Source organism: Alexandromys fortis, unplaced genomic scaffold (genome assembly GCF_014885135.2).
Source record: "Alexandromys fortis isolate MF-2015 unplaced genomic scaffold, M_Fortis_MF-2015_v1.1 scaffold_54, whole genome shotgun sequence".
Taxonomy (NCBI): domain Eukaryota; kingdom Metazoa; phylum Chordata; class Mammalia; order Rodentia; family Cricetidae; genus Alexandromys; species Alexandromys fortis.
Window position 1 is genome coordinate 2,152,253 of NW_026067958.1, and position 20,652 is coordinate 2,172,904.

At 37.0% G+C, this 20,652-nt stretch overlaps 1 protein-coding gene across 15 annotated transcripts in view; it reads left to right on the top strand.

The window, feature by feature from the left end:
* Mllt10 (MLLT10 histone lysine methyltransferase DOT1L cofactor) overlaps positions 1-20,652 on the top strand; it is a 151,724-nt gene that overhangs the window by 86,349 nt on the left and 44,723 nt on the right. For 13 of the 15 annotated variants that reach the window (XM_050152650.1, XM_050152648.1, XM_050152655.1 and 10 more), the window contains 4 exons: positions 551-806; positions 3,366-3,935; positions 11,017-11,061; positions 11,876-11,908. In XM_050152650.1, coding sequence (XP_050008607.1) covers positions 551-806; positions 3,366-3,935; positions 11,017-11,061; positions 11,876-11,908 — 904 coding nt within the window. The remainder of the gene's footprint in view (positions 1-550; positions 807-3,365; positions 3,936-11,016; positions 11,062-11,875; positions 11,909-20,652) is intronic. The other 2 variants (XM_050152651.1, XM_050152652.1) reach the window with 2 other exon arrangements.

Sequence of the window (20,652 nt, forward strand, 5' to 3'; positions counted from 1 at the left end):
GATTTGTGTTTCAGACACTGGAACTTTGTTATGTTCTAGGAGGGAGCCTAATGCATGCAGTCCTCTAGTGGATGATGTGCTTTTTGTTCTCTATAACACTGACTACTGTTTTGAACACTAATTATAATTTCATGGCTAAGCAATAGTATGTTCTTGGTGAAAATAATGCTTGAAAAATGAACATCTTTGGTATTGCTTTTTAAAATATATTAATAAATTCAAGTGTTACTTGCTGCACCTTCAGTCAGTCATCTTATCTATTATAGATACTTTGTTTCAAAGTAGTGATACGGTGGGGTATGGAAGCCCAACATGTGAAAGGCCCTGGGGTTGATTGTGAAGATGGTAAACCAGCAAAAAAAAAAAAAGAAAATAGATTTTATGGTATGATTTTCTTTGGTAGAGCCTGACTCTTTTAGAATGGAAATGTTCACATAAGTTCAGTGCTTATTTATACTGTTTTCTTTAGCCAAATATAATTAGTTCTTTTTTCCTTTTTACTTCCCCCTTCTTTCTTTTTTTTTTTTTTTTTTTTGAATCAAAATGTTAGACTTACACAAGCACTAGCAACAACTCTATATCTGGATCATTGAAGCGCTTGGAAGATACTGCAGCACGATTTACAAATGCAAATTTCCAGGAAGTCTCTGCACACACCTCTAGTGGAAAAGATGTTTCAGAGGCTAGAGGGTCAGAGGGAAAAGGGAAGAAATCTTCAGCTCACAGCTCAGGTCAAAGGGGAAGGAAGCCTGGTGGTGGACGAAATCCAGGAACAGCTGTGTCAGCATCTAGCCCCTTTCCACAAGGTATTATATTTTAGTAAAAATACTTATTTTGATAGTAGCCAGTAGTTGTTAATGTTTTGTAAAAGAATTCATTTTTTTCTTATGACTAAGGATTATTCTAGATTATGTAAGTAGTTGGTAGTGTAGGATTACTTCCAAAAGTGGTGTTTCATTTTAAAGTGTTTCTAGAGCTTTTGTTCTGTTTATTGAATGATTTATGTTTTTTAAACTGTAATTTTAATGTTTAAATGGCTATAGAATAGGGATCAAGATTGGGGAGAAAAAGTCGTCCCCTCCCCCATAGGTATTCTTTCTGGAAGCTGTTTTTATTTACTTCTCCTAATAACATTTTATGTTTTAGTAAGTAGATGAGAATTAAGCAAATTTTATTGAATCCAAGTAGGTATTAGTGTATTATAAGCAGTGCATTAATTATAAAGCTTGAAGTAGACTTTTACTCAACAGCCCTATGTTCTATGATCAAGCTGCTGTATCAACAGGATGCCCTATATATTTGAGTTTTACATAAATGGCAAATAGTATTTTAGTGTGTTTCCTAAATACTGTTTGGTTAAAGAATGAAGTTCAATATTAACTGGGTATGTGTAGTTTTTATGGAAAATAGGAACACTGTTACATTTTAAAGTATATACACTAATGTTCTTGCTTTATATGTCATTTTAAATGTCAACACAAATACCTTGAATAACAGAAATGTTACAATTTGAAAGAAACCAAGTTAAGTAGCTTGTTCACTTGTGTGTCTGTTGTTCCCTTAGAAATGAATGAAAGGACTATCATTTATCTTTGTTGAAGCATTTGTTAGACTTAAATCCAAGGTCTTAATGATAATATATAAATAGTAGATTGCTAATCTGCTGACCTTTCATTAACAATATATTCATGTATGTCATAATAGGAATAATTTGGAGCTACAAATATAAGTCAGGTATATGTATGTGAATGTATTTCTTTTTGGACAGAAAGTTCAGTAGGCATAGATAAAACAAAATGCCAAAGTTACTATTTATTTAAATAAAAATTAGTGTTATTTTTATACCACTTTGAAAATCAATCAAACCTTAATTAACCTTAAATGTAACTTCATTTACATTTTAAATGAATGTTGTATTAGCAGAAGTCAATTAATCTCATTAAAATTGTTTATTTGAGTTTTTGAGATGTAGCCCAGCATGGCCTTTAATATCCTGTGTGGATTTTGATCATCCTTTCTCAGTCTTCCAAGTGTAGGAATTATAAGTGTGGGTCACCAGACCTGCCGTATTCTTAAGTTTTTCTTTGTATGAAGTGCTATTCAATTTTGAAGAGGTAGCTCCTGTGGTTTTGGAACTTTGTAATATTAAAGATAGGAAATATGTTACAGTTATGTGAAGTAACCAATAAAATGTTGAAATATGAAGCTAGGGTATTTAAGATGGCCTTGTTTTTTTATTACCTGTGGATTATAGAAAATTTAAATATACCAATAGAAGTATTTGATATTTTTAATATTGTGTATGTGTGCCTGTGTGTACATGTGTGTGTTTTAGTGTGGGATTGAGAGTAGGGTCTCCCATATGTTGTGCAAACTACAGTTTAGACTCAATGAAACAGTCGATGTCTGAGCTGAGTCTGTTTAATTTAGTTGCTTATTTTATTTGGCAAACAAGGAAAGAGTATTGTGAAATAGGGGTGATGGAAACTTCTCTCCCAGGGCAGTTTTCTACTAGGCACATAAGGATTTAGAGTTTCTTAAACTGCATAATGGCAGGGGGTTGCTAAGTGTTTTGACTAGAGTGAGGAGAGAATAAGCAGTTGGAAAAGAGGCAAAGAAGAGCTACCTCTTTTTCCATGATTTTTTAGTCTTGTTTTTAGATTTATTTACTTTATGAGTGTTCTGTCTGTGTACGTCTGTGTACTCTGTGTGTGCCTGAAGAGGTCAGAAGAGGGTATAAGATCCCCTGGAATGGGAGTTACAGATGATTGTAAGTCACTTTATGGGTGCTGGGAGCCAAACTTGATACTCTGCAAGAGGAACAAGTACTCTAAACCATTGAGCCATCTCTCTACATGGTAATTTCTTTTTAAAATCATGACTGTTCATTTCCATTATGAACAAAGGACAGTTCCCAATGAGCAGTGGTGGCGCCCACCTTTAATTTCAGCACTTCGGAGGCAGAAACAGGCGGATCTCTGTGAGTTTGAGGTCAGCCTCGTCTATAAAGTGAGTTCCAGGATAGCCAGGACTACACAGAGAAACCCTGTCTGAAAAACAAAACAAAACAGAAAGATCAGGTTAAATAAGACATAGCTAGTGTCTTAGTAAGACAGTACAATTCAAGAGTGAGTATGTGATACTGCCTTAGACAAGTGTTCTAAACTTAATTTTAGAGATAAAGTTGATTGATTGTATCAGACTTTGTTACATAGAGTTATAACCTATGTTTTATAATTTACTTTTAAAACATCCTTTTCTTTTTGATAATTGTGTTATGTCTGTTGCTTAGAGGAACTTTGTGCCCAAGTTTTTTTCATCCACTACCTTTGGTGTTTTTTTTGTGTGTGTGTGTTTTGCTGCAGGCAGTTTTTCAGGAACTCCGGGCAGTGTAAAATCATCTTCTGGGAGTTCAGTGCAATCTCCTCAGGACTTCTTAAGCTTTCCAGACTCAGATCTGCGGAATGACGGTTATCCTCACTCCCAGCAGTCATCATCAACCAAAGATGTACATAAAGGAGAGTCTGGAAGCCAGGAGGGGGGAGTAAATAGTTTCAGTTCTTTAGTGGGTCACCCTGTGGCCTCAACTGTTATTTCACAGCCTAAAAGCTTTGAAAATTCACCTGGAGATTTGGGTAGTTCCAGCCTCCCTACAGCAGGATATAAGCGAGCTCAGACTTCTGGTATAGAAGAAGAAGCTGTAAAAGAAAAGAAACGAAAAGGAAATAAACAAAGTAAACATGGGCCTGGCCGACCCAAAGGAAACAAAAATCAAGAAAATGTTTCTCACCTCTCAGTTTCTTCTGCTTCACCAACATCATCTGTTGCATCAGCTGCAGGAAGTGTAACAAGCTCTAGTCTTCAGAAATCTCCTACGTTGCTCAGGAATGGAAGTCTGCAGAGTCTTAGTGTTGGCTCATCTCCAGTTGGTTCAGGTAGAGATTTGTGCCTTGTTTTCCATTTCATTTCTTCACTATCCTTTCTTTCCCTCGCCAGAAAGTTATGAACAGTTGTTATTAGTGTATTTTGAATTAGTGAGCTACATTTAATTAACATGGCGCTTCTTATTTTTTATTTATTTATTTATTTTTGAGGGCAGGCGCTTAATAAATAGCCCAGGCTGGCCCGAATCACTCTGTAACCAAGGCTGGCCTCAAACTCTTGTTCGTGGATCAGCCTCCCAAGTGCTGGGTAATTAACATGACACTTTAATTTTTTTAAAAAAATATTTGTTTATAAATAAAAGATAGGAATTCATTAAATGGTCCATACTGTCCTGGATCTCTCTGTAACCCAGAATGGCCTCGGACTTCTGGCCTCGTGAATCAGCCTTCCAAGTGTTGGCATTGCAGTGGTCTGTTCCATGACTAGCCAGTTTTCAGGAGGAGATGGCATGTACTGTAGCATATGTATGGAGGCCAGAGGACAACTTGAGCAGTTGATTATCTTTCTTCCAGTGTGTGAGTCTCAGGTCATCAGACTTGGTGGCTAACATTTATTTAAACCTTTGAGCCATCTCAACTATTTTTTTCATTTCCTGGCAAAACTAGTGCTAAATATTTAAGCACCAAATAATCTCATGTGTTATTAAATATAGACTAAATAGCTTATTATTCATCTGGTATTTCCCAATTGTGCTTTTGCTCCACCTACACATTATGTTTAACACAAAAACAGGATTCGCATCTTAACATGTGAACAGTTCTCCACTGACTTTTGGTGTCTTCTTGTTTTGAGCTCTTTTGCAAAACTCATCTCTAATTTTCTCTTTCTCTATAATTGTACACAAATAATGTGAATTACTCTGACTTAAAGTTAGTATTTGTTAGGTATATTTCATGTCGAATGATACCTGAATTGTTTTAAAATTTGTTTTAAATGTATTTAGAGATTTCTTTAACCATTATTTTTATCTCAAATTAGAGTTGATTACATAGATTTGAACATGGTCCCCAGCCTTGCTTTTATTTTTGATTTTGTAATAACTGTCCTAGTCTTTTTTAGAAGTGACTATTTAGTACACATAAGCCTGAAATTGGCTGTGAATCAGTTATCCATGTCTTGTTGGTGCTGAGATTACAGGTGTGCATCACCTTTTATCATTATTTTTATGACAGTACACATGAATTTATATGTAGTGCTCATGTCACTGGTATGCTTCTATGCAACCTGTAATTTGTGTTACAGTTTTAAGTCTGGACTTGCATGCTTTATTCATTTGAATGATTTTTGTTATAAGTGTTTGCATGCCTGGTGGTCTCTGAGGCCAAAAGTATATGTAGGATCCCTCTGCAACTGGAGTTACAGATGATCGATTGTGAGCTGCTGTGTGGGTGCTGGGAACTACCTGTCCTGCGTAGGTCTGGCTGTCTCATTGCTCAGAACATTGAAACCCACAGACATTTGCTAGCCTCTGCTCTAGCTGACATCATGCCTCAGCTTTTTTTTTTTTTTTAAAGATTTATTGTTATTTTCATTTATGTGTATCTGTGTGGCACATGTATGGGCACCTATGGAAGTCAGAATAGATGAGGGCATTGGCTCTCCTGGAGATGAGTTTAACAGGCTGTTGTGAGCTGTCCGGTATAGTTGTTGAATCCAGGTCCTCTGGAAAAACTACAAAAGCTCTTAACTACCAAGCCATCTCTTCAGCACCAACCCTTAACAGTTTCAAGTTTCATTTGTCTGTTACTTTTCTTTTCCTGTGAATATGAGATAATTGGGTTTCAATAAATCTTGACTGTAAACCTCTCTGCTAGCTTTGGGTTTCTGATGGTTGAAATGAGATTTCAGTTAAAAAGCACTATTATGGATAAAATAATTTTATTAGCCCATAATGAGGGAAGGAAGAAATAGTGTATAAAAACAGTTAAGTTAAAAATTTTTTTCATTATATTTTATATTGTATATTTTATAAATACAAAATAAAAGAATCTTTGAATGGCTTGTGTATTAACTTCAGTAAGCGGAAGTAAGCAAAAATGACAGTATCCATTCCAAGAAGCATACATATGCAATTCTGTATGAAAACACTGTGTTATCTGTTACGTTAGGTCTCACTAAGTGCATTGTTATTTATATCTCAATTAGTAATAGTTTTATAAAGGGCTATTGATGTCCCCGTTCCAGAGCTGGTAAAACTGAGGTTTTGAGGGTAAAGTTGCCTCATACATCCTGGAGTTTTTTGTTTGTTTCTAATCGATTACTTTGGTGCCTGTTGTGGTTTTGTAAACAGCCCCCAATTTAGTGGAATTTGTAAAATTGTTACACTGCTAGCACTATGCCATGGGAGGGAGGGGGTTGAAGGTCAGTCCTCAGTCTTGGTGTTACTGACTTGTTGGTGGGATAGTCTTTGTATTTAGTATTTGTCTTTCTTACATGTTTACCAGAATCCCCAGCCCCCTCTCATTAGTTGTTAGTAGCACTCCCTCCATAATAAAAATGTCTCCAGACATTGTTAAATGTCCCCAGGAGGCCAAATTTGCCTCTGGTTCAGAATCACTGTTTCAGGAAGTGGGAAAAATAAATTACAGTGGGAACAAAGTTCTTTAAAAAGATTTAAATATATTGCACATTTGAATAAATGTTTATTATTTATGCTTCCCTTGAGACTATAAGGGCCTAGCAGTCAGCCTTAACCTTTTGCTACAAAAGGCAAATTTAAATGCAAGTTTACTTATAAAAATTGGGTTCATACTATTTTAGCAAAAGTTATAATTAAATGAATACCTGACTGAGAATATAAAGCTTAAATTTATTTTTATTAAGGTCTTCACTGAGTCCTGTAATTTTTGAAACATAACCGGAAAATATTTGAATTTCAAAGTTAAATTTGAATGCTTCTTTGAAACACATGTCTTTAGATTAATGGAATTAAATAGCTAATTTACATTTCTCAAAAGTTTTTTTTTTTAAAGCTGTTAGGGAGATTTTAGGCATGAAAAGTAATGTTACTTTTAGTGAGCAGAGTTTGTGTTATATTAATTGCAATACAAAGCTTAATTCATATTTTTATCTCTATTATATAATCATAATTATCTAAAAGGAATTCCCTTTAGAAGATACTATAGTTTCAGATCAATAAATTATTTAAAATTTTAATAATGTAAATAAATTTTAAGTTGTGTTAAAGCAACCAAATATGTGTTAAAATAGCTAAAATTACAGGGACAGGGTTTCTCTATGTAGCTTTGGAACATGTCTTGGAACTCACAGGGTTCTGCCTGTCTCCATATCCCAAGTGCTAAGATTAAAAGCATGCACTACTACTGCCTGGCCATTCTATTCTATGCATTTCTATAAAAGTTTTGTATCTAGAACAGAGTGCTTTCTTACTGATAAATTGGGAGTAAAAAGTCTGCTGTCCAGAAGCTTGGCTAACTGTGTATATTTAGGATTATTATACCTTCCTAAAAGTAATGTGTTAGGAATTGACAACTGCTGTCGAGCGTGTGCTTTACATTGTGTTAAGCTCTTAAGATGCATTAAATATTATTATTATGTTGGACAAGAAACTAACATGTAGTTGGTTATTTTATTTGCTCTTTTGGCTCTTTTGGGGTCCTGCCACACAGTTGTGAAATAAATACACACAAGGAGACTGACTTATTTCTAGCCAGTTTTTCTTAACTTAAATTATCCCATCTACTTTTTGTCTTTGCGCTTTTACCTTTCTCTATTTCTGTGTATCTTACTTTACTCTTATTCCATGGCTAGCTTTATAGCTGGGTGACTGGTCCCTGATGTCCTCCTCCTCCTCTCCTTGTTATCTTGCTCCTCATCTTCCTCCTTTCTCCTGTTTATTTTATCTGACTGCCTACCCTGCCTGTCCTTCCTCCTGACTTGCTATTGGCCGTTCAGCTCTTTATTAGACCAATCAGGTGTTTAGACAGGCAGTGTAACACAGCTTCACAGAGTTAAACAAATGTAACATAAAAGAATGAAGTACATCTTCGCATCATTAAAACAAATGTTCCAACAGTATAAACAAATATAACACATCTTAAAATAATATTCTACAACACTAACACGTACAGATACTTAGCTTGTGCTGAAACCGAATTCCTGATTTGAGAAAAATTTTATTGTAAAATTCAACTGATAGTATAATGTCATTCTTTAAGCAAGCAGTGGAATTCATGAGCAAATTTAGACAATAATGTAATTTTCAGTAATAATACCCTCCTTCTTTAAATTAATTAATTTTAAATTAACTTTAAAATTAATTTTTAAAAATTAAAATTTCCTAAATTTAAAAATTAATTTTTCTTAAATTTTAAGTTCAGAAATCGTTTATTAACCATTATTAACCATAAAAGTCATCACCATGTGGTGGCACATGCCTTTAATCCCAGCACTTGGGGGCAGAGGCTGGTGAATCTCTGAGTTCTAGGCCGCCAGCTTGGTCCACGTAGGACAAGGACAGCCAGGGCTGTCTCAACCCCCCCCCCCCCCCAGTCATCCCCCGTCTCTCTAACAAGTAATAAAGTAGGAAGAAGGTAGGTATGGTGGCACATGCCGTAAATCCCAGGTCTAGGGAGGCTGAGGCAGCTGTAGGATCTCTGTGTGTTTAAGGCCACGTGGTCTGCCTAGAAAGTTCCAGGCCAGTTAAAGACTATGCAGTTGAGACTCGGGTCTGAAAAGTTGTTTTTTGTTTGTTTTAACAACAGGTTGGTGAGTTACTAATGGTTTGTTTGTTTATGGAAGAACTTGGCTAGGCGTGATCAACTGTCACACTAGTGAGGTTAGAGACTCTGTCTTGTCACTGTATCTTCACTGCCAGCACAGTGCTTTTAACATAGCATGAAGTATTGTCTTTTAAAAGTGGTGAGCACTGAGTCTATTTCTATGGGAATTGTATCATGTGTCACTGTACATGCCCTTCCAGTGCTTACAGTTAAGCTGTAATACAAATCATTTCATTGTAAAGTTTTGTATCACACTGGAAGAGAGTAGAGAGAAATTAAGCTGTACTTTGGAGTAAGAAGAAAAGTAGCTCTACATTATTTGCAGAAAAGGGAGTAAATGCATATTTAAGGGATAAATCCAATAGAAATCAGAGGCTTGTGTTTGTGTCACAGTTGGTGGGTGGGGGGGATGGACTTACTGAGGGTGAGTACCAGGATTAAGAAATAGGACATTCTGGACTTAGTCTTGATAATTTATCATTTCACAATTTCATTGAAGAAAAGAGTTACATCATTCAGTCTATAGTAACAGGACTGTCTTATGTTCTAAAGAACACCTTAGGTACTCTGGTTTAATCCAGGCAGGACAGTTGCTCTTGTTGTTAGTATTGTTATTTCATTTGATTTTGTTTGTCTTAGCTAAGGAGCTCTTGAAACTGGAGATCCTCTTGTTTAAGTGCTAGGGTGTGCCACCATGCCTGTCTTAATACTCAGACTCTGATCCATTACTTTCTGTAAATAAACTTTTAGGTTGGGAGCTGAGCGCTTAGGTAGCTTTGTGCCCCTACTCCCAACTTTATTTTATGTGTGTCAAGTGTTTTGTCTGCATGTTGGTGTGTGTGTGGATGTGTGTGTTTGTGTGTGTGTATATCACATGCATGTTTGTGCCCACAGAAGACAGAAGAGGGCATAGGATGCCCTGGAACTACAGTTAGAGAAAGTTGTAAGCTGTCATAATATTAGTGCTTGGAACTGTGCTCAAGTTCACTCTGTAAGGACAGTGAGTGTTCTTAACTCTAGCTCTGGAACCTGACCTTTTGAAACATTGAATATTAGTGTTTAGAAAATCCAAACCTTGTACTTTTCTTCTTATGACATTTTATGGTCTCATGATTTAGGGTGCTGGATAGATGATCTACTCAGTGGATCAAGAATTTACTTGGAACTCTAAGGAAGAGTTCAGATACCTATAATGCTAAGTAAAGAAGCATGTGGTAGCGTGCATCTGTAATTCCAGTTCACCTTTGGCAGGGTGGGAGGAAAACCAGAATCCCCAGTTTTCATGCCAGATAACCTTGTCTACACAGCAGTGGAAAACTAGGGACCCTGCCTGAATCAAGATGGAAAGTTATTCCGTGACCTTCACACATGTGCCTTTACTCACATACACACATCGTACGTACACATTGAAAAGGAAAAGAATACAGGTGAGATCATTTAGCAGATAAAGATGCTTGTCACGCAAGCCTGGTAAACCTATATTTGATCCTGGCACTAATGCAGAGGTGGGTAAAGAACTCCACAAAATGGTCCTACATCCTCACATAAAAAACGGCATGGTGCGTCCACACCTAAATCTAGCAAGGGGTTGATGGTTTAGCATTGTTTGATGGAGCATGTCGTGTTGTTTTCAAAATAAGGTCAAGAGAGAGGCAAGTTCTTGAAATTGGCCACTCAGGAGTGAAGGCCTCCACCCACTTTAGTTTCTATCAAAATAAAAGATTGCCAGTGATCAGAGATTTCTTTCTAAATTGTTCTTTATATCATGCTTGACGAAAAGCTAAGAAGCTTATTTTAGCATACTTTCAGCACTGTGGAGAAGTTAAGATGGGAGCTTTTTGATGTCTAGTTAGAGCAGAGGAAAATGAATGTATACTTGGTGCTTATGTTTAGCTTGGTGTCTATACCTCACACACAGTGATATTCAAAGTGAACTGGGTCTTCTCACATGACTTAGACAATCCCACAGGCCTACCAAATACAGACAGTCCTATTGAGATTCTGGCGTTTCTAACTTATGTCAGTTGGGCATAACAAAGCCATTACTTCTCAGATACTTGCTATGAACATTGATGTGTAAACCCTACCTTTTTCCTATTCCTTATACATACACATATGTATTCTTGAACTAGCCTGTTGATATTTGTGAGAATTAGGTTTAATTTTCCTGTTCCTAATATAGCAAATACTATTTTATAATTTTTGCTCTTGCAGGTCTGTTTTGTCTTCTCAAATGGACTTTGTCATGAATTTCCCCCAGTTTTCTGGCCTGTTTCTTTTCTGTCACTAGCAGTTTCTTTGCTAATTCCCCTTTCCCCCTTATCCACAGAAATTTCCATGCAGTATCGGCATGATGGAGCTTGTCCAACAACTAGTAAGTTGTCCAACTGGGTTAGTAACCTGGGCTTTCTGACTCTTAGTTCAGTGCCTTGTATAATATACCACCTTTGAAGATCTTAAATATTGTTTTTCAAAGTGCATTAGGTTTTTATTGTGTAGATATTTTTGTCTTACGAAGATGCCTTTGTATACTTTGTCTTGTGTTCAGGATCTGTATTATAGCCAAATATTGCAAACTTTAATTATTATTGGTCTTTTACTATAGTATTTATGTTGCAAAATTGTGACTTCTGCCCTTGGTGAGAATGTTATTTTCAGTATTTGGGTGCCATTAACCTTAATGTAGATATGTTTTCATTATTTGTATATTAGTATTAGATAGCTTTATGTTTTGACTTCTGTATGTGTTGAAACTTACAGTGAAGTTTAAGAAGTGAAAATAAATGTTTGGTAGGGTTTGAAGATGTAATGAGATTTTGTTTTATATCTTGTTGATTATCCTGTAAGTCTGATTGTTACATCCTGTAATACTCAATTTTAGTGTGATACTATGTAGATGAATAGAGATAATATGTAGATGTCTTTTTTAAAGGAATTCTCAAAAACATTAAAGAAAGGGTCACCATTGTGACAGTACACCTACCTATTATCTCAGGTTACTAGGCAGTATACTGCTGAATGAAATGTAGCATTTAGGGAGTTATGCTTTGGAAAAAGAATAAAATTTTCAATTTTAGTAATTCAAGCAAAGATACCGAGATTTTGTTAAACTGAGTTTATGCCTATGTATTTCTTTTGTGTGTTTGAGAATGATCTTAACCTGACGTCCTTTTTTCCTTACTTAAAAGCTTTCTCAGAGTTGCTGAATGCAATACACAATGGTAAGTTTTGTTAGAATCTTCTCTGGAAGTTCATTTATCAAAAAAAGTTGTCTTTTGTCAAGAAGCCCAATTGAAAGTTAGGACAGTCTGATGAGTAGATCAGGTCTCGTGTTCCAGTGAGCTTGTTAATTGTTTGGTAAAAACATGGTAGACTTGTCTACAGAAGGAGGGATAGATAGGTTAGTTAAGATCTTCAGTCTGACTTTTATTGTCTCTTCTAAGTTTCTGAAAGTTTTCTGTTTGCAAATAGTCTGCTTCCGTGATCTTTCTTACTAATGCATTTGTAATTAGTAAATACAAGAGGAATTTTTTGCTTTTAACTTCAATTTGGAATGTGATTCTTGTTTTTTCAGATCTTTGATTTTAATACTCTTATATTTTCATGTAGTAAATAAGTGGAAGATAGTATTTTAAATTGTGGACTATTTTTACAATGGGATCGCATCTTCTGCCGCTTTGAATTCTAAGTCAGCATATAAGGCAAATTCTGTCTCTTTACACTTGAACAGTGTAATTATCGTGATGGTCATTATTGCAGAATGTCTGAGGATTTCTTCAGTTTCCCCAAGAACTTTCTGTAATTCTTTTGTATTCAAAAATTTTTAAATTGTGTGTGTGTGTTCTGAAGAATCCATTTTCTTCTTGTGCTACAAGTTCCCTAGATTGAATCAGGTTGTTAGGTTTGGTGGTGAGTGTTTTTACCTGCTAAGTCATCTTGCTGGCCCTGAAAAATCTCTCTAATATGATGTCATCTTTATGTTTCAGTTATTAATTGAGCTCATTTACTTGAGACTATGATTTCAAGCAATTTTCTAGTACATTTTCTTTAACTTGGAATTTGTTGATTGAATTAACAGATTGGCATTATGTAAAGGGTATAATGTCGGATGTTTATAGAATACAGTCAACTAGAGACAAGTGGCATAATGAGCAGATATAAGTGAGCCTCATTGCTTTGAGGGTAGAGGTGGTTGATGTGGAAACTCAGAAGTGTTGCTTATGAACAAAAGTGTTTATTTACAGGGTTTGTGCAGTGCTGGGGATTGATTCAGAGCCTTGTGCTTGTAGAGAAGTCTTCTGCCATGGAATTGTATTCACTCTTAGTTTAACTTTGACTTTCCTACTAAGCCTGTACATGTGCTGATATAGGAAATGAACACTGTAGACAATAGAAATAGTAATGATAGGAAAAAGGATGGAAAGCTTTTCTTGAGAATAAGTTCAACATTTAAACACTTGACAGGTTTTTGGGGGATATCGGAGAGTATAAAAGCTGAAGAGCCTTAGCAGTTTTTTCAGTTTGCACAGTTGTATTTATACATGTTCATTACTTGCTAGAATATTAAAAATTTAAGCCCAGCTATACTTCATAAAGTAGACATCACAGGGAGTAATTTTGATGAGCTATCAAAAAGATCTTTGATTCCACTGTCCACTGAGCAAACACTGGGGTGAAAACTTCTTTTGTTCCTCAGCAGGTAAATAAATGTCATCAGGTTATTATAAATGTGAACGTTCTTTAACATTTGGGGTTTTAGTAGTTTGAGGGTTTGAGAAAATTCTTGCTTGTGTTTCCTTCACCCTGCATTACAAAGAAAAGAAGTGAATGGACCTTTTTGGGGGGGGTTATAAAGGCAAATGAAGGGTTGATTTCCTATAAATGATATTTTGTCTGATGATTTTTCCTTTTTTTCAAATACAGATTTTTTTTTCTCTCTTAAAAATGTTCTTTAAGCCTTATAGTTTTTTTTTAAAGTGCCTATCAATGGAGTGACTTGAAGTTTTGTTTTTTGTGTATTACGTACTTGGCATATAACTATTCATAGTATTTTTCTACACAACCTCTTTTGATTGTTCCCCCTCTTTATTTACATATTTCTTTCTATCTATCTATCTATCTATCTATCTATCTATCTATCTATCTATCTATCTATCTATCTATGAATGAGCAGGGTCTCATGTAGTCTACGTAGCTAAGAATGATCTTGATACTATAATCCTGCGAATATAATATAATCCTTCCAAATGCTGGAATTAAAGTTTATCTTTTTTCTGTTTCATTATCCCTAATGTTTATTATTTCCTTCTTTATGTGTCCTTTTTGGGGGTGGGTATTTCGAGACAGATTTTTTTCTGTTTAACAGCCCTAGCTGTCCTGGAACTCAATTTTTAGACCAGGCTGGGGGAAAACAAAAACAAAACAAAACAAACAACAACAGCAAAATATAAATAAAAAAGAAAGAAAAAAACCAGGCTGGCCTCACTCAGAGATCTGCTTGCCTCTTCTTCCCGAGTGCTGGGATTAAAGGCGTGTACTACCACTGCCTGGCTGCTTCCTTCTTTATGATGCCTTCTGCATATGTCTTATTGTGTAAGGTGTATTAAATAAAAAAATTTTTAGCTCACAGTTTTCTAGATAGGTAGGGAGTGAACATGGGTGTTCTGATTTACTGTAGCACGAATATTAAAAACCCAGAGTCAGATATTGGGGTCACTCAGAAAAGCAAAGCTTCCAAGCCACTAGAGAAGTCTTACCTCTATGAAAGCTGACTGGCTGACCACAGACTAAGCCTCCTAAACAGACTGAGCTGCCCGAGCCACTCTCCCCTCCCATTTTATATTCCCTCTTGTGCTGGTATTAAAGGTGCGACTCCCTAGTATTGGGATTAAAGTTGAGAGCCATGACCACCTGGATTTGTTTCTACATTAATCTTGTGTAGCCCAGAATGGCATTGAACTCACAGAGATCTATCTGCTTCTGTCTCCCAAATCCTGGGATTAAGGTGTATGCCACCACTGTCTGACCTCTAATGGCTTAGCTTTCTTCTTCTGTTAGTCAGGCAAGCTTTAATTATTAAAGCATAAATAAAATATCCCTATAATTTACAGAATGGAATCAGCACCTAAACTCCTCTCGTTTTCACACGGACAACATATCATCAGTACAAGAATCTGTAAAACACAGAACTGTCTTCCTCAAGATTCTTAGCTCTCCTTCCTCCATTTGATAAATGCACATTAAGTTCTTTCCATGTAGAAGATTATTGTTAGTTGTGTTGGGAAAATGCATAGTATAAATGGATCCTGCCTTTAGGGAATATACTCTAAACAAGAGGTAAATATGTTTATTAATAACATTTTCAAGAAATACAGTTAAAATTTTATGATTTGCAATACAGAAGAGTTTTAATGAAAAATTACCTTTGAAGGAAAAACATGTACTGAGAATGTAGCATTGGACCTGTTTGCTTGAGAGTGTATATGGGCCAGCTATCTGGTCTAGGCATCAGGGTCTGACCAGCGCAAGTAGTCTGTCCCTTGTTACTTTCCTGTTTGCTCTGATAAAACCCCATAACCAAAAGCAGCTTAGGGGAGGAAGGAAATGCTTACTTCAGCTTAGGAGAACTTAGTCACACGCTATCATCCAGGAAAGTCAGAGTTGGCACTCAGGACTGGAATTTTGAGGCAAGAACTGATGCAGAGACCATGAAGAAGCACTACTTACTGGCTTGCTCAGTCTACTTTTTATAGTACCCCAGTATAGAGAATCAATTCTGCTTTGCTTCCTGGACTATCAGTCCAGGAATACCATCACCTGCAGTGAGCTGGACCTTTCCACATTAATTGTCAAGGCTTGCCCATAGGCCAGTTGGGTAGGAGCATTTTCTCAAATGAATTTTTCTCTGCTCAGATGACTCTAGTTTTATTCAAGTTGACAAGCTAATCAGCACACAGTCTGTGCAAGGTGACAGTAATAACTGATACTTAATTCAGAACAAATAAATCCTCTATATCCAAAATACTAATTAACCACACCCTAGGTCAGAATCTCTTGTTTGTAGACATACCTCTTGTCAATAACTATGAAAGAGCACAAATAAGCTTACACTCCACCCCCGAAAAGAGAGAAACTTGAGGTTTTTAGTGAATTAAGTAGCAGTGTCTAGGGGATGGAAGGCACTAATTTACCAGTGTTTAGCCCATACAAAACAGCAATACTTGGGCACAAAAGAATTGCAGTTAGTTCATATAGGGAACTCTCAGTTGTGATTGAGAAGTGCTGGTAGAGAGGACAAAGACACTGGATTAATTTTTATTTTACTTGCTTTGGACTTGTTTGTCTTTGTTTTTAGAGAGAAGAATTACCTGTTTCCCAGGCTGGTCTTGGATTCCTAGGCTCTAGTTAATCCTATCTTAGGCTCACGAGTGCTGGGACTACAGTTTTGTGCCCTACTGTGGTCTTTGGTGTCTAGTTCGTGTTAACAGTGGTGACATCCTAGTACTGAAAGGGAAACTTGTAGAGAAAAGAAGGATAAAGGTTTAAGGCAGGCTGTTTGATGAGAAGAGAGGCAAGTAGAGATACTAGAGCTGAAAACGATGAGCATTCAGTACAACACGACAGCTTAGCTTTCAGATTATCCTCTATAGTTGCTGTGTGTGTGTGTGTGTGTGTGTGTGTGTGTGTGTGTGTGTGTGTGTGTGTGTGTGTGTGTATCAGCCCTGGCTTTCCTGGAACTCAGTCTGAACTTGAACTCACTGAGATTCACCTGCCTCGCCTAAGTGTTGAGATTAAAGGTGTGCACCAGCACTTCCTGGCCCTCTTTAATTTTTCTTTAAATTTTTAAAACTATGAATTTTATTGTGAAATTTTTATACATCCTTAAATCAATACAAAGTAAAGACAAAAATAGGGGCCAAGTCATAGGGAGTGGGGGTAACCATAGTGACCCAGGTGGGGTCTCAGCACTGGGCTGAAGGAGAGTAAGTACATGCACAGGTGCTCTTGCTGATCCTGCCTAGTTCTCCTGCCCTGCCCTGCCCTGCCCTGCCCTGCCCTGCTTTTGTCTTCTTCCCCTCTCTGCTTTCACGTCAAGTGTGTTCTCTTATCCTTTCTTGTCCTCTTCTCTAGTTTTCAGTATTTTTCATGTTTATGTATTTGTGCCTATTGTGTGCCCACCTATATAAGGAAGTTAGAGGACAACTTGCAGTGGCAGTGGATTCCTCCTGCTTCATAGATTCATGGGATTGAATTTAGGTTGTCATAGCAAGCAACCACCTTAACCTAAAGAAAACATTTGTGGCCTTGCCTACAGTTTCAGAGGGTGAGTCCATGACCATTATGGCGGGGAGCAGGCAGTAGGTAGACAGCCATGGTATTGGAGCAGTAGCTAAGAGCTTAGATCTGAAACAAGACCAGGAAGCAGAGATAAGTGAGGGGACATGACCAGAGACAGAGGGATGGGGGTTAGTGACACACCTCCTCCAAGGCCATACCTCCTAATCCTATCCAAATAGTTCCATCAACTGGGGGAACATGCATTAATACATAGGAGCTTATGGGGGTCAGTCTTGTTCAAACCACCATAGCCATCTTGCTAGCAAGAGGCCTCTAATTTTTTTTTTTTAAATCTGTATCATCTTTGACTAATGAATGCTTAAATTAGTAGAAATCTTAAGAATCGATCTCTCTCCCCTCCAGAGAAGAAGCTTGTTGCTTTCCACAGACTTGTTTATTACCTTCAGTCAAGTTCAGAATAGCTGCCCTTCTTTAAGTGTCCCTCAGATAGTGCTTTGCCAGTGAAGCCAGAGCAATAAGCGTATGTGGGACACTTCGCTTACCCAACTGAAGTGTGGTAGACACTAGCACTCCTTTGCTCTTGGATTCTTGCCTGCAGTACTTTTGTTCTATAGTAAGGGGTTCTTGGCACTCTTACATTGTCCTGTTTGCGGCTCCACACCTAAATCAATTATGAAGTTATTTCTTCTAATTATTTTTTGTGCTTTATTAAATCCTCATAGATAAACTTTTCTTTCCAAGTTATTTTTCAAGATTTACCTTACACTTGTGTATCTGTGTTCATTCAAGCCCTTATATTTCTCCCACAGATTATTATAATACTGTTTCATTAATATATCTAGAATTGATCATGTGGGCAGACTTGAGTCGGTCCCTTACATGATGGTAGAGAAGAATGAATGCCTTTAATCACCTGATAAAGTATAACTATAACGAATACCAAGTGTTGCCTTATTTTTCCTTAAGGGTAAACAAAGTTAATATTGAAACATGCTTGCTTAACTAGTTCAATATCAGATAGGTAGGTCATGTTGGAAGAGTATCATATTCACTGTATTCTTTTTCTCTTTGTGTAATTTATTTCTTTGCATACTGTCAGATTAATGTCTAGTTTTGTATTTGTGGAATCTATACCCTAATCACTTTGATTAAACCTGAAGTCAGAGATAAATGTCTTCTGGTAGGTTGTTTTTGTATGGCTCAGTTACCCCAGTATAGAGAATCAATTCTGCTTTGCTTCCTGGATGAGAGAATCCACACCTTTCTTCAGTCTTGGGTATAATCTTTCAATTATATTCTAATATTGCTGTGTAAAAATTTCCATTTTATGGATTTTTAAAACCATTTAAATTAGGCTCATATTTTTCATGTTTCCTTTTATTCTAAATATGCAACATTCTCCGCCCCCCTTTTGCTGACTCTCTTTAGCTTTATAAAATGGATTGTTTCACCTGAGGTTGAGTAAAGAATTTCAATGAGCATGTTTTTTCTTTTCCAATTTTTTTTTCTTGTGTAGCCCAGGCTGGCCTCGAACTCGTGATCCCCCTGCCTCTGCCTCCTTCAGCAAATCCTACCGGTGTGCACCACCACAACTGGCATTTTTCAATTTTTGACATTCTTTGTAGTGTTTTTTAAAAATGGACCTTGTTTGACTTTCTTTAATTAAATCTGTAGTTTTTTCCCATATGTAAAAGTATCTTAAAATTTCTAAACAGTCTCAAACTTAGAGGATGCATTAAGAGAGCTTTAGTTTTATAAAGCACTTGAGAAGAAATTGAAGGCATGGTACTCTGTCTGCCCTGAATGTGCATTCCTACAAAAAGGGCAGGAAGTTTGTGCTGCTGTTGTTATCATCCAGTCTGTCTCAGTAATTTTGAAGAACACAGGTATATTAGACAGGGTTCAATAGATAAACAGAACTGATAGGAATATTTATTATATACAACTGGGGTTTGCTAGTGTGCTTTACAAGTTATGGTCTGACTATGCTGTTGAAATAATAGGAGCAGCGGGGCTGTGTCCCCGGCACCCGGCCGCCCACATGGCTAGCTTATGCCCCGAAATAATTACATGGAAACTGTATTCTTTCAAACACTGCCTGGCCCGGCTAGTTCCAGTTTCTTATTGGCTAGCTCTTACATATTAATCTAACCCATTTCTAATATTCTGTGTAGCCCACGAGCTGGCTTACCAGGGAGGATCTTAACCTGTGTCTGTCTGGAGCTGGAGAATCATGGCGACTCCCTGACTAAGCTTCTTTCTCCCAGAATTCTCTTCTGTTTTCTCCACCCACCTAAGGGTGGGCCTATCAAGGGGCCTAGGCAGTTTCTTTATTAATAAGAAATCACTCCCACATTATGCCAGTGATGACTATATCCCAATGGAACATTGGATATCTGAGGATCCAGTAATTGTTGAATTCACGAGTCTGGTTGTCTCAGTTGTTCTTCAGTTTATACCAGAATCCTAGAGAAGTGGACTCTAATATCAGTGAAGAATGGACTTGCCCGTGAGAGTGACCAGAGATTATGGCACAGATTTAAAGTGGATCTTCCCACCTAAAAAGATCTGGATTTAGGGTGGGTCTTCCCATCTCAAATGGTTTAATTAAGAACAAATCTCTCTGGGCTAGAGAGATGACTCACTGGTTAAAAACACTGGTTGTTCTTCCAGAGATCCTGAGTTCAATTCCCAGCAACCACATGATGGCTCACAACCATCTATAATGAGATCTGGTGCCCTCTTCTGGCCTGCATGAATACATGCAGTCAGAATACTGCATACATAATAAATATATAAATCTTTAAAAAATATTGTTTTTAGACTCATATACTAGTATCCTTTGAAATTACCTGGTGTGAGTGAGAAAGAAACACGGAATTCATCACAAACTCGCTGAGGTGTTTATTAGAGGGGGCGTGTACAGGCCTGGGGAAGTCAGTGTGCGGAGAGAGAGAGGGAGATGGTGTATCCAGCTTTTTATTTATTTATTTTAAATATTTATTTATTTATTTATTATGTATACAATATTCTGTCTGTGTGTATGCCTGCAGGCCAGAAGAGGGCACCAGACCCCATTACAGATGGTTGTGAGCCACCATGTGGTTGCTGGGAATTGAACTCAGGACCTTTGGAAGAGCAGGCAATGCTCTTAACCTCTGAGCCATCTCTCCAGCCCCTGTATCCAGCTTTTTAAAGCTGCCCAGTGGCTGTGGTTGTGTTCTCATCCCAATCACTTGGATCTTAGTTAATTCCAGATGTAGTCAGGTTGACAACCAAGAACAACCATCAGAATGGGCTCCTTACTTTAGGGCTCTCCCCTACCGTTGTTAGATTCAAGTTTTCTTTTTGAGAAATGCAGTAGAAACGCTCTTTCATTGTATAGTATAAAATCAGCTTTTTTACTAATGTGAAGTGTTTCTTTTTCCCTTTATGATGAGTAATTTGTAGAATTAAGATAGGAGATGATGTGGAAGCCATTTATTATTACTCTTTCAGTTTCTGTTGTTATTCATGATTCTTAAGTTGTTGGGTTTTGCTGTGAGTCATTCTATAGATTTTCTGTGTTGCCTTTAACCTCATTCCGTATCCCTGTAATTTGAATGTTTGTTCTCTTTCCTGAGCCCCTCCCTCCCTCCCTCCCTCCCTCCCTCCCTCCCTTTTTTCC